Here is a 14,725-nt window from a genome sequence, read left to right as displayed (position 1 = left end):
AATCGAAGTCGCCCGTAACCGTGTGTGCTTAGTTTTCGCCTGAAAAATACAAAAAAAATACACGCCTCGTCAAACCAAAAAAACGGACCGGGCAAAAAAACCTAACCACGAGTGTACGTTTAACACTGTTAGATTTAACTATATATATATATATATATATATATATATATATATATATATATATATATATATATATATATACCCTCCCCTTGTTAATAGAAAGAATAATATAATTCAAAAACTTTATAACTTCAAGTGTCTCAGCACAGAAAAAATCTAGAAATCACTAAGAAATCTGAAAAATATAATTATTCCTCCCTTTTGACCCCTTGGACATAATATATGGAAAAAATATATTGTCCTACATTACACGATTTGAAAGTTGGCAACTCACTTGGTGAGTAATCCACCTTTATATATTGTAATAAAGTTGTTTATACATTATAAAGGCCTTGTATGATAAAACATTATTTATTTTTATGAGAACACAAGCGGTCTGTTACTATGATATTTACTATTTCGTATTAAACAAATATATGTTTGCACGCCATATAAAATTTATCTTGTCAAACTTGTAATAAACCGGCTACATTCAGTTCGAAGCTCAGTCCTGCTCAAGTCTCGAGAAACAATCTAGAATGGACGAGAACAATCCGAAACCGACAGAAGATGAAAACATCACAAGGTTAGCGTGAAGCAGGGGCGTACCCCTATATAAAAAAAAAACAATTATGTTGAACAATAGATATACTCGTATTTAAAACAGTATTAGGTCAGAGTTAAATGTGTAAATAACCAGGTATACAAACAATAATGCGATGCTCTAGTTTGCGATCGAGGTATCTTAAAAATGTATAAATATATTATACATTGTTGTAAACAAATAAAAATTTGTCTACATATTTAAACAAGGCATGAAAAAAATATGTAAATTTAATTTATTTGGCCGGAAGTCTAAGTTTGTTTTCTAACTACCGACCTATATAATTATAACACTTGTTATAGTAGGAAAATATAGTGGGAAAATTATAGCAGTATTTTATAATATTAAAATCAAACTACAACAACAGAGGTGATCAATACTATATTAAAAAAAAAAAAAAAAAAAAAATGTATTTAATTGTTTGAAATTCATAATATTATCCAATCTATATAGTCGCTCTCCGTGTTTTTTTTTTTATTATTATAATATTATAAATTTATACTATAAATATATAAAAATAAATATACATGAATATAAAACTATATTATAATATAGCTGATAATGTCGTTGATTTCAAAATCGTAGGATACAGCCGTAGCCAACGAATAGAGTTGGGGGGGGGGGGTAGTAGTGGTAGAGAGATGGGTCGAAATAAAGTTAATTTTTAAGTTACTAATTTTTGTAACTCGTCTAGGATTTTGTCCAACTCGGTGTGCAATTTCTCCATGTCCTTATCATCCATAATGTCTTCTTGGGCGGCTCTGCTGTCCGGATCCTCAGCGCTGCCGTTGAGCCAAACCGACGATTGCTTGTTTACGGTAATGGCGATTTTGTTCGCACACGTCTGTTGTTTGTTGACGATGTCCGACAGCACGTCGGCTGCCGGTTCGGTGCACCTCGACAAGCTGCCGCTTCCGGTCCGCTGCTGCTCGTCCACGTTCTCTTTGTTGCCGGAAATGTGCGCACGGGTTTCCGGTAGTTTGGGCTGCTCCACGTATGTGCCGTTTAACATTTGGTCGTCGTACATGTTGACCGCCCTCTTCGGGCCCAGCCAATGTGAAAATTCGTTTACATCCGACTTGACAGTGAACTCACCGCCGAGTTTTTCGGCATACAAAGTGCTCAGAGCGCTAATGCAATTACTGGGAGCCAACGCCGAAGACGAACCACCTGTCGCATCTGAATAAATGGGAGACAGATTGGCCACCGCTATTGTCTCCTTGTGGTGGTCCACGCCCGCTGGTCTGGACAGCAAGAGAGGCGTGCTCTGCATGCGTTTCATTTTTCCACGGCTGAACGTACCGCTCAAATGATTCTACGAACAAGATTAGCACACAATTAACACACTGAGGTGGACTAACGCTTTACCGGCCAACCATCACACATAACTCAACCGAAGGGCCAAAAATCAGCCCTCGATCATTACTGCTGATCAATGAAACGATTGGACTATGGAAATTGGAAACTCTGAGCAGAAGAACGATACCACAAATTCAAACCACAAGAAAAAAAAAGTTAGCGGGAATTTGAGCATCAAAATAAACACTAAACCTCTAAAAGCATCCAATCACAGGTAAGGAGACAACAGCAGAAGCGAGATACCCAAAGTTCCTTGACGAGTCACAGCCAGGCACTAAGAGAAACCATTTAAGATGCCACAAACTCCAATGGCCACGGAGATCATAAAACCTGTTTTTCAATCTGTTAAATACGCATCAAAATTGCAAAAAAACTGGCAGTAATGATTCGTTGTTTATATCAAAATGTTCAAGGTTTACTAACTTTTAAATGTTTTAGTCGGGTAAGCTGTCGTTCGATTTTGCTTCTGTGTTGATTCAAAAATACTTCAAATTGAGAGTCGCCACGTTTTAGAGTGTTCACTTTGATTTCCAGCAATCTAAAACAACAATAATAAATTAGGTATAACACCGTATGTAAGTCTTGAGGTATATAATATAAATGTATTTTTGATTTTTGTACATTAAATATCTGGACAAGATAGTACACGGTAGTTTTATACTGCGATTATATTAAAGTCTCGGATGGTCTGTCGAAACAAAAAAAAAATGAGTCGCCAAATGCGATCAACTATAATAAAAAAGAAGAATAAATATCAACGACATTCCTAAGTGAGAGAAATATAAATTATTGTATAATGTATTAAAAAAATGTTCAGCCGATGCTGAATAAATTACTATAAAGATACATATCTTCATATCTTTATAGTCGATGTACTTGTTATAATCTAGTGTGGATTGTATTTTACATTTAGCTCGTAATTAATAAAAAAATATTGTAATTAACTTGTAAGTTATTTTCTTTCTATGAATTAATTCATCCAACAGAGAACTAAATCATATAGAATGTTTTCTACCAAAAAAATGTTTTTTTCCTACAAAATCTACCAATAATTTTAAATACACTATATGTATTATAATCACAAGAGACATTAATAGCATCATTAATACGTAATTAATTTGATATGAGATCCCAATTAAAAACTATTAGCTAATGATCAATGATGACCTAATCATAATATAATCACAATTTATACAATCGTAGTACACATAATTTAAGTACAAATGTTTAATATATAAACATTGATTTTACATTTAATAACTAAAGCTGGACGATAATATATTCTCAGGGACTCACGTGGAACGTGAATATTGGACGCGTTAATTAAAAAATAAGTCTAAAATAAAATGTTTACTATTATTTTGGTAAATCATGAACATCTAGCAAAATAATTTTAGCACCACTATAATATTCATAACAAGTAATTGCCCATATAAGAATAGTCATCACAGACATTAATATTAGAGCGTGGTGGAATGTAAACAATACTGATTAAAAGTATAGAAGAATCGATTGATAGTTTTACAATGAATTACGCATTGTTGTTATTATGGATTGTTATTCGACAGCAATTATAAATGTTTTTTTATGTCAATCAGAATTCAGCCTTTGACATCATTGTGTAGCCAAATTTCTGATAAAACAATAATGTCAAAGTTCACCAAAGCAGTGAAACGAGCAAAAACGTCCAGTTTAGTATTTATGCCGCCGACGTTTCAGTAAAGTAGTAATGTATATAATATTTCAATTAAAATTTTAACTAAGAACATACAAATGAACAAATTGGTTGATCGAATAGGAAATTGTATAATATTTTAATACGACCAACAAAACTATTTAAAAAAAAAAAAAAATGTTTGAACGTGGGTTACGTTAAATTGATAATTGACCAAAAAAATTAAATAACAAAAATACATAGACGGGTAACAATAATAAGAATATTAACTTTTATGAGATAAGAATTATAGAGTTCTTAAATATTTTTTCTGTTTTTCTTTAATGAAAAAAAAAACAGTTAAACTACAGATTTTGTAATATTTTTCTATATTTATAATACTGCCGTGTTATCTTTAGTATAATTTTTAGACCTTAAGTCCCAATAACTCCATCGAAGCTAAACTAATTCCAATTACATTAAGATACTATACTTTAATGCTACATCAAAGTAATATTATCTTTTTAAAAACTACTCGACCCATCAACTTAGATTTCGAAAAATATATTGTTTGACCTGACCTACTATATTTAAATTATAATATTTTTTTTAGGTGCATGATAAATAACTAAAACAGATAATACAGTTAATTTCTTGGCAATACGAATTAATTTCTTTTTTTGGCACAATATAGATTTCAGCCATGGTATAACTAAATATTAATTTTTAATAAAAAAATAAGCCAATGCATGTAGGATATCCCCCGCTTTCCCTTCCTGGCTACTGTATGGCCTACAAAAAAAAAGCTTTGTCAATATTATTTACTGTTTTTTTATCTATTGACTTATATGTATAGTTTTTTCTTCGAGTACCTAAGATAAGTTATCGATAAACCACAAGTCGTAGTATGCATTCGATGAAAAAATATGTAAAATATAATTTATCGTTTTATATTAGGTATTGTTATCCTTACAATGTGAAAGACGTTATAGAAAAATACTTTGAAACGTAATCCGAACACAATTGTTTTCTTAAGCTGTATAAATTATCTTCTTTAGGTTAATACCAAGAAAACAATTATACTATGAAATATTTTTTAAGAGTATGGCAAATAAATGCTTAAGTTAATACAAGTAGGAACTCAAGTACAAGAAACGATACGGTATTTATTACATGCTTTTCTAATCGCTAACACGCACGACGTTTGTACGGGTATTTTTCAAATCTTGCAAAATTAATTTAACACACTCCCAATATCGTAGAAGGCTGAAATTGAACTTAGACACTCATTTTATATGACAATACAATGTTCTGTCATAATATTGGGACCTGAACATCCAATGCCGGGGGGTCAAGCATTTGCGACCTATAATTGGGGTCATTTCACTAAAATTTCATGTTTGTTTTTTCAAATCTTCCAAAATGAATTTGATAATCTATTCACAATTATTAAGAACCTTTAATATGACTAAAAGGTAAAAAATAAACAATAATAATATACAAATAAGATGTTATTTTTCTTTTAAGGACAAGCTATAATAGTACCTATAACGGTATAATAAATGTTCAAAACAATAATTGTTGGTTTATTATTTAGACTGGTGTGTAAGTTTAAACGATTCTAAAGAGTTTAATAGTGTATTTGTTTATTAAAAATCAAATATTATACTTAAAAAAAAAAAGTTACACTACACATTCTGCATTAAACCCGGGAAAATGTTTAGTTTGTTATTTGCTCTAATGTAAATTTTTGTTTGATATAAGTGTATAGACCATGTATTTATTACTAAACCATAATGTGCACTTTTGTCCATCGAACTGGACAGTTTTTATTTTAATGATGAACAATAAATTATTATATATTCATAAAAATATTCCTTAATAAAATAATTTTCGTTTCCAAAGTATAAATTAACAAACATACCGGTTTTCTCTTTCGATTTGAGATATGACACTCTGCAGTTCTTGACGAGGCGACTTAACTGTAGCCGAATCTAATGACGAGCTCGATTCTCTAGCCCACACACCGCTAAAATAAAAATAAATTATTTAAAACATTTTTTTATTTTGACACTAAAATCTGTTAGAAAAATCATAGTTCAAGTGCGGTTTTTTTTTACTTTTCCGTTAAAAGCGAGAAGAGTAAACGAGTCTAGCTGAGTTACGATTTTTACTTAAGCAAACTATGTATTACTAATATTTGTTCCAAGTCCAAAATTGATAAACAAATGTTAATAATAGTATCGCGGATATTCTTATGGATATAATTTGAGTACAAGATGGGTAAACACCCTAATTCGTTTTTTTCAAACTTCTATCTGCCTAATTGTCCATCGCTATTTTTTTTTTTGGTACAGTTGTATCATAAATTGGTTGTACATATTTGTAATAAGTTTATGTTACTTTGACCTTTTAAACGGTAAAAATGGGAAATTATCTTTACAAATTATGTACAAATTTCTTTGAATACGGGTTGCTATTCAGTAAACACGATAAAAATATTATGTAAACATGTTGTACTCGTGCTCATATCTATTTCGCAATAAAATCACATATTATTAGTAATTTATAATTAATAAAATTGTTGTTAAATATCTTCGATTAAAAGCCGAGATTACTTAATAGGTATAACTTAATCGTATAGTATATATTATTAGTTATTTTATATTTTATTGTGTACATATATTATGTAATCGCAGTGCTACAATGATGGAGTGTTATAGAAAAAAAACTTTATTATACACTTAAGCAGTGTTGTTTTATTACTGTTCAAAATAATGACGGTAATTATCGGATAATTTACTGAAAGTTTAAATTTTAGAGGTGGACAATTTTTTTAAAATCCGTCCTATATAGTGTAAATAAATTTGAATTATACTTTTCAGATAAACTCTCTATAAAAAAATAGTATATATATATATATATATATTGATCACAGTCTTATGGTTTTTGAGTCAGTAATTTTTTTTTCGTTAATTGTAAAATATCCATAAACGTATGTCACAATAGGTTTGATCAATTAAAAATAAACAAAACATTGACAATAATTAAAAACATACCTACATTAAACCAAAACAAAACTTTACCTTGTGTCGCCTGACAAGTTTTATTTTAGCCACAATGGTAGCCGAAAACAAAATTTAGTTACATAATAATTTTAAAAAAATATAGCTTCATAGGCGCAAATACGGGGGGAGGGCTAGGGTGGGCTTAGCCCCTCCAAAAAAATTAGGTTATGCGTACAATTTTGAAATACAAAAATATATTTACTTATATATATATTTTAAAAAAATGTCCAGCCCCCCCAAATTAAAAATTGAAATTGCGCCTAAGTATAGCTTCTAATTTAAAAAATGACAATTGTTTTTCTATATGACCATTATTAAACGAGATACGATTTTGTAAAACAAAAAAATCCACATTTCGTACAAGAAAAACCTAACTGTTGACATCCTTACTTATACCCGTCAAGTATAAGCTAATAAATTCCTGTAAACAATTTTTTTTAAACGTTTGTAATGACTTAATTTTGATACCTAAATTTCCTTCTCGGACCACTGTGCCGTCACTTGTAGGTAATAGAATACCAATTTAATACTAAATACAAGTGAAATAATATTATCTTTTAAGAAATTAGCAACATCGAAATTGATTCGCGTTATTTTGTTGCTTATTATTATTACTATGGTTCAACTGCATTCGCGTGTACTGATTCTAATAACCGATTGCTCTAAGACCAATAAGAGATAACAACTAGTTCAAATAGAAGTGTTTCCCGGCATAACACTGCAGTCGCCAGTCAAACGGAGTTGGTATTTTTATTTACATTTCTCATATTATTATTGCAAACACATCACACGCAGTAGCAATTTAAAAGTTTAGCTCGCATTATAAAAACATACAATAAAATATGATTAGTCCATGACGAATTGGTGCTTACGGCTAGTCAACTTTCTTGTCAACGAAATTATTAAAAAAAAAAAATAATAATAACATTTTTGCACTCGTTTTCCAAATTACTACATTTGTAAAAAATGGTAAAAACGCATTTGCACACGAATTTAACCGCCAAAACTTTTACTATTATTATTACTATTGTATAGGACAGATGTCACGACTTCATAACCAGTCTTATGGTGCCAAACTATTTGAATTTCGAATCGGAATACGACGAAACGGCCAAGAAGATCAATGATCTAAACAATACCATTCAGACGGTAAATCAAATTGTTGTTTTGTAAAACGTTATACTCTTACTAGACTACTTAATTTTTTTTTTTTACTAATTTCATAAATGGCTAATATAAATTACGGTTTACATCATAGGCTACAGCTAAAAGTAACCGGATCGTCGCCAAAAATATGTTTTGTTTAAAAGTGAACAATGTTTTAAAAAAACTCATAACGAATAATTTTTTTTTTTGTAACCATCTAAAAAAAACTTTGCTCTATCCTAAAGCAAGATCATTGCGAATTTCAATATTTTGCGTTGAATTGAAGCTTTTAAATGTTGTTAAATATGTATTAATACAGTGAACTTGGTTGATTAATCAACACTAAAAATAATTTTAAAAAAAACTGAGTGGGTCACGGGACCCTCGGTAGGAACGAAGTTCAGATATCATATGGTTGCATTCGATTAATTTATAAAAAGTGATTGATATAAAATCTTTTTATCATATGTATATTATTATATATTACTAAATCTCGCATTCTATCATAGAAATTATTGATTTATGATGACTAAAATATGAGACGTATATTTTTGACTCAATTTTGTTCAAATATCTGGAAAAACAGCATCAATAGTTGTACCATGTTTTGTCGTAGATTGTGTAGGATCACTGTTCAGAGACAAATTAAACGTTTCAAAAAGAACATTTTATTCTTTATTAAAAATATAAATATATTATAATATTCTTTATGAAGTTCCGAACGTCCTGTAGTAAAACGGGTGAAAGAATTTTAATTAAGGAAAAAGAAATGTGTAAGCAGTAACACGTGAGAATGAATTTGAAGTGAGGAATAAGAAAAAATCATTAACGTGCCAAGCTCTCATTCTCTCTACCCACCCCTTTCTTTAATTTTGATTACTGATGCAATAAATAACTTTACTCATAAATTTATTTGTCAGAGAGTCACTGTTTCAAGCATCTCAGTAGATAGTGAGAAAAAGGAAGAGAGATAAAGAGACAGTGCAAGTTATCAGCCAGTTATCAAGTACTTTTAAGGGTAAAAATGTATTCTGTAGTAATAAAATATAAATATTTTATACGTTTTTAGACTTATTGCAGTATAAATTACCATAAAAGTTGAAAAAAAATGCAAAAAGTATTGAGAGGGTAGCCGGATTTGAACCCGGTACCACTCACTCCTGGGAACCGATCACGCTCGACCGCACTACATATAGTTTTCATGACGCTTTTTTATAACGCGTAACATTTTTTCTCGGCTAGGTCCCCTCGCCAACCCGCGATAACATAGGCGCAATTTCAATTTTTAACTTGGGGGGGCTGGAAATTTTTTTAAAATATATGTATATAAGTAAATATATTTTTGTATTTCAAAATTGTTTGCATAACCTAATTTTTTTGGGGGGACTAAGCCCACCCTAGCCCCCCCCCCGTATTTGCGCCTATGCGCGATAAGGAACTTCGTTCCAAAAGGCTGAAAAATTCGCGATGAAGAAGTCACCCTGTATGTATATCACACGTGGGGTTTAATATTACATCTAAAATAATGAGCAATTGTTGATTTCTTTTTTATGAAATTAAGCGTTTTATTTTATTTATAAGCCAATTTCTTTTTATAGTATTATACGGTCTTAGTTTAGGAATCGTTTATTGAAAACAAGTTCACTTTTCTTAAATCAAATTCGATAAAAAAAAGCCCACCATAGTAGTAGGAACACTCAGATTTTTGAGGATATTTTATATATAAATACATTTGTACAAACTCGTACACGAATATTTTATTTATGAAATGTGCCAAATATAAAATCTCAAACTTTTGAAGAAAAAAAAACAACTACAATATTTACACAATGTGGCGGATACTCCCACTTGAAAAGCTTTATTTTTTTACCTCTGATATAAGGACATAAGGTCATTAGGTCATCGTAAGGGTTTTGAAAAAAAAGAGTCTATTTTCATGACACTTAAAAAAGGTATGTGACTACAACTTTAGTTCACCCGGCTAACGAAGGGTTAAATAAAAAAAAAATTAGGCCAAAAATGTTACTTAACGCCTTCCACAAAATATACTATTCCTACATAGATACACGCCGCGTAAATTTCTTATTTCATTAAACAACTCGTTGAAGTATACATTCTTTAATTAGAAGTCTAAATAGATTAAATTAAAACTAAAATGATTAATTTGATGTGATACACTGAATGGACCCTCTACATTTAACATGAAACATATTAAATTTAATTACTGAACATTATAACTATAAAGATTTAAAGTATTAGTAATCATAATGTTTGCTCTTAGTATTCACACAAGATCAAAATCGACTGGTCGGCAGAAGATTATCGGTTGATGTGTATCACAACGCCTCAGCAGAAGTTCAAAAACATAAATGCCACATTGACAAAAACAAAACAGAGTGAGACTGTAGCAAAAATTGTTTAAAAATATTGTACATACTAATCACTAAGTATATTATACATAGTTAGTAATTAATGCAATAGTTTAATTATGCACTAGACATTCTGAGCAAACTAATTAAATTATTCATCTAACTAAATACATGTTTCGCCTATTGCACACAATAAGTACCATTAAAGTTGTACAAAAAGAATATATCCTTATTTTATTGACCGCGGGTACATCATATAGTTTCCTTTGAACTCATGCATTATATTAATTAGTATATATACCCAATTATTATTGATTAATTTATAATAAATGTTATATAATGGCAATGTTTTAGTTAATAATAATGACAAATTACTTTTGATTCGGTTCTCCAATTTCTTCACACGGTGTATCGACGGGAAGATATTTCATCTTGGAAGTTAAGCCAAAAAGCCTTCCTAAAAACGATTTTAAATACTGAGTGTACAACTGTTGAGGTGTTTCCTGTGCGTCAAAAAAAAAAAAACAATCATAAAAATGTCGTACAAACATAAGATGTGATAAAATATATCTTAAATTATATTTTTAAAAGTATAATTATAAATATACTGACCAACCAGCAATATTCTTGCATAGCGTGTTTCAATTTGTGTTTTTTATTTGTGGCGCCGACCAAAAAGCACTTTTGACATTGGTTGTAATTCACACACTTCAAACAAAAGTAACGGAGACCTATTACGGACGATTTGCAAACTTTGCAACTGACATTGTGATCGACTGAAAATTAGAAAAACCTTTTCCTTATTAACTAAAAAAATGCAGTGAATTTTCAATTAAAAATCGAAAAATATTTTTCGATATTTGTGTAATTGACGTAAGGGGTCAATTAATGTGCACACATTTATTTACCATTTTCTGCCATTTTTAATCGATAGAAAATTTGTAACCACTCTAATACAGGTGGTTCTGTCATGAACCATTGCATAAACTGACCTTCATCGATAGTGATTGGATTATGAAACTAAAAAAATTTTTTAAAAACAAAATGGTGGTTAAAATAACATCAAGACACAAAACGATAATAATAATAATAGCAAATAAGTGTATACAATTAATTACCTTACTAAAACATGCATCGACAACGCTATCGATCGATATTGATTCGAAAACATTGTTTTCACACAAGAAACTAAGTAACAAACTAAGATCTCTTAGTAAGTACTTTAAACAGTCTTTGGTAAATCCTAATTTAACACAATTGATTTGAAACAAATAACCTAGTCTCGATCGCAGCCGATCGCATAGTAAACACGTTATTACCGTTAAAGCAGATCTTAGATTTATTTTTTTGGTAGAATACCTAAAAATGAAAATTACTTTACAATTTATAATAATTGTTCCGGTTATAATGATACTATTGCAGTCGAACATTGTTGACAACCTACTTAGAAAATATTTGCCCTAAGATCTTGACTAAACTCAAAGTAGATGTTTCTTCATTCATTTTCAAATCGGGGTTGTCTCTTTTTACTGCAAAAAATACGTCGGATATAATATCTTCTAACGTACTTTTATCTATAAGGTTTTGCTCATTTCCTTTATGCTGTTCGTAGACTCCATTTAGTATATACAACGGTACTCGGTCCACTGCAACATAACACAATTAATATTGTTAAAAATTAACAAAAAAATTAGTGTTACTATTTTCAAAGACTATAGAGATAATTAAAAATTGAAAATGCATATGTATATATATGTATATACAGATCTTTCATAAAACGGCTCTAATGATTTCTTTAAAAAAAAAAAAATTAAAAACTAATAATTAGTATTTGTATTATAATTGATAAAGTGTTTTTTACAAATATACAAACAATTTAGGTAAACATTTTAACTGCTGTAATGCATATAATAATCATTTGTAAAAAAAGAAAAGGTCTACAAAAGCAAATTGATTGACAAAAAGATAATACGAATAATCAAATGTTGTTTCATAGTAAATAATAAATCAACAATCGGAAATAGTTATATTTTATTATTAAAATATAAAATATTATGTAGTTTAAATAAAACTAAAAATTTATAAAAAGATATTAATTTTGAATAGATATTTTTATTCAATTTATTAAGATTTATTTTTCATCACACAACAAGTTTTTGGCGGCAACACTGTGTGCGTTATCAGAACAACAATAATGGTTAAACCAATTAACCAACACATCAACAATGATAACGTGTCAAAACGAAAATGATAACACATTACCAAAACATTAAACGAGACATTTTCAACTTAAAACTGTAAAAAATATACTTTAATATTTTAATTTGTTTTAAACTAAAAATTCTATTTAACAAGACGACAAAATGACGAATAAGTCGCAAGTATTGACTACCACGAATTTACCAATGTACTCCATTCAGACGTTCCTCAGAAACTACATACTAGTGGCGGGAGGCGGCGGATCGAGCAAAACAGGAATAACTAATGGTTTCGAGGTGTACAAAATTTGCAAAGACGGAAAATCGTTAACGATGAGAAAAGTCATACGTCACGACAGCGGTCCGTGTGTAATCATGAACAACTGTTGTTATAAAAACGGTAGTAAAATATATATTATATGCAACGAAGACGACAAGTGTCGGCAGTATACAGCTGACATTATTTTAGAACCGTCATTCGGTAATGGAAAAACCACTAAAGAATTGAATTTCCAAATATCCACAGGACGCTCGTTAGTTACAGATTTCAACGAGGACGAACCACTCCAAAGAATCGTCAAGGTAAATAGCTCTGGTAACATAATGGTAACCGGTGGTACCGATGGTTGTATTCGTCTTTGGAACTTTCCCATCAAAGAAGACAATAATCCAGAACCTCTGAAGGTTTTCACGGGACACACAAAAGAAATTGATGATATCGACATTAGTTCTGATGGAGCGTCCATAGCGAGTGTCGCAAAAGACGGACAAGCGTTTCATTGGAACACAGTAACTAATACAAAATCTAATCTTTTACATCCGACAAACAAAAAGCAAATATTTAAACGATGTAGATTCGGTATTATCAATGATAAGCCGACCTATAATATCTATACAATAGCCAACGGTCCTAATCAAAAGTCATTCCTACAAAGATGGTCTTATGATAATAAAATTATTTACGAGTTTCAATTCGCTGAACCTACGTCAGCACTAGCGGTGCGTGAAGACGGCTTGTACATTGCTGTGGGTACAATGTTTTCTGGTAGTGTTAGTATTCATGAAGCATACGACTTAAAAATGATATACAGCGTCAAACAAGCGCACGCCATGTTTGTGACGGGGCTCGAATTTTTAAACAAAGATTTTGTGCCAGAAACTAAAGCAGCTGTTTTGTCAATATCTGTCGATAACCGAATTTGTTTCCACAATGTGCCATGTAAGACTTTGGTATCTTTTTGGAAATTGTTTATAATTATTCATTTTATATTACTTTTATTTTATATAATTATTTTCAACTCTTAGTAAAATAAGTTGTATAAATAGAGCAACTTGCATAAGTTCCTCACTGTTGTTATTTAATTATATAATTTTATGAGTATTGGAATTATCAAAATACATTTTTTTTTTTAAATACTTGTTATTTATTACCAACACGAGTATATAAATTTTCATTTTATAGATTTTTTTATTGCGCATATGTTTAAGGATCATTTTGTAAAAAAAATCACAATATAAAAAAAAATGTACCAAACTTATTTGTTGAATTTTTATAAACATGATCTGAACTTGACTACAATTTTAGTTGAATATATTTAAAATGATAGCTATTAATTATAATTTAAGTACTGAAAATGTGAGACAAAACTAATCAAACCTGGTCATTATTTATTTATATACTCAAATAATTATTAAAAATAAAATTATATAACTTGGTATAATATTATTTAATAATGAATACAATTTTATTGTTATTTGATCAAATATCCAAATAAAAGTTTGAAATACAATTTCATGTGAAAGAATTTAAACAACAAATACTTAACAGATTATTTAAAATTATAAATAATAAATAATGTTTTATTTCAAACAGTAAAGAAAATTGTATTTTAAATAAAAATGTATTTGATATACAATTAACTAATTTATTTAACTACTTTTTCTCACTTATGGCAGTTATTCTAAACTAAATATCTAAAACAAATATCTTATTCCAAAAAAAGATATTTGGAAACATTTTTTTTTTTTAAGTTATTATCGTGAACACAAATAATACAAATTTGTTTTATTATAAAAGTATAAATTAATAGGTAAATAATATATACATAGATTATTTATACAAAGTTTGTAAACAGGCATATTAGGTGCCGTTATGAAAACGAGTCGACAAAAAAAGTATTATAAATGTTGGTTAAAAAAGTATGACATAATCAAATAACCAAATTTTT

The 14,725-nt window shown here is 29.6% G+C and overlaps 2 protein-coding genes and 1 long non-coding RNA gene across 4 annotated transcripts in view; 2 read left to right on the top strand and 1 right to left on the bottom strand.

The window, feature by feature from the left end:
• Nucleotides 1-1,149: 1,149 nt before the first annotated feature.
• The window catches only part of LOC126846477 (dystrotelin-like), a 14,696-nt gene continuing 1,120 nt past the window's right edge, over nucleotides 1,150-14,725 (bottom strand). For both annotated transcript variants that reach the window (XM_050585897.1, XM_050585898.1), the window contains exons 4-11: nucleotides 11,744-11,945; nucleotides 11,418-11,658; nucleotides 11,208-11,319; nucleotides 10,912-11,075; nucleotides 10,675-10,802; nucleotides 5,641-5,745; nucleotides 2,486-2,600; nucleotides 1,150-2,018 (exon numbers count right to left, since the gene is read on the bottom strand). In XM_050585897.1, coding sequence (XP_050441854.1) covers nucleotides 1,368-2,018; nucleotides 2,486-2,600; nucleotides 5,641-5,745; nucleotides 10,675-10,802; nucleotides 10,912-11,075; nucleotides 11,208-11,319; nucleotides 11,418-11,658; nucleotides 11,744-11,945 — 1,718 coding nt within the window. In that variant the 3' untranslated portion in view covers nucleotides 1,150-1,367. The remainder of the gene's footprint in view (nucleotides 2,019-2,485; nucleotides 2,601-5,640; nucleotides 5,746-10,674; nucleotides 10,803-10,911; nucleotides 11,076-11,207; nucleotides 11,320-11,417; nucleotides 11,659-11,743; nucleotides 11,946-14,725) is intronic.
• On the top strand, nucleotides 7,494-10,645 carry LOC126846479 (uncharacterized). Its single transcript, XR_007686888.1, has 3 exons — nucleotides 7,494-7,753; nucleotides 7,820-7,933; nucleotides 10,212-10,645. It is a non-coding gene; the product is annotated as an uncharacterized LOC126846479 (long non-coding RNA).
• LOC126846478 (prolactin regulatory element-binding protein) lies at nucleotides 12,554-14,005 on the top strand. The gene has a single exon (XM_050585899.1). The coding sequence runs from the start codon at nucleotides 12,663-12,665 to the stop codon at nucleotides 13,800-13,802; it is 1,140 nt and encodes a 379-aa protein (XP_050441856.1). The 5' UTR covers nucleotides 12,554-12,662; the 3' UTR covers nucleotides 13,803-14,005.

Source organism: Adelges cooleyi, unplaced genomic scaffold (assembly GCF_023614345.1).
Source record: "Adelges cooleyi isolate 19-005CV unplaced genomic scaffold, UGA_ACOO_1.1 ACOO_flye_CR_arks_rails_tigmint_CR_PRNA_9, whole genome shotgun sequence".
Taxonomy (NCBI): Eukaryota; Metazoa; Arthropoda; class Insecta; order Hemiptera; family Adelgidae; genus Adelges; species Adelges cooleyi.
The sequence above is the reverse complement of the archived record's forward strand: the minus strand, read 5'-3'. Positions and strand labels throughout refer to the sequence as shown.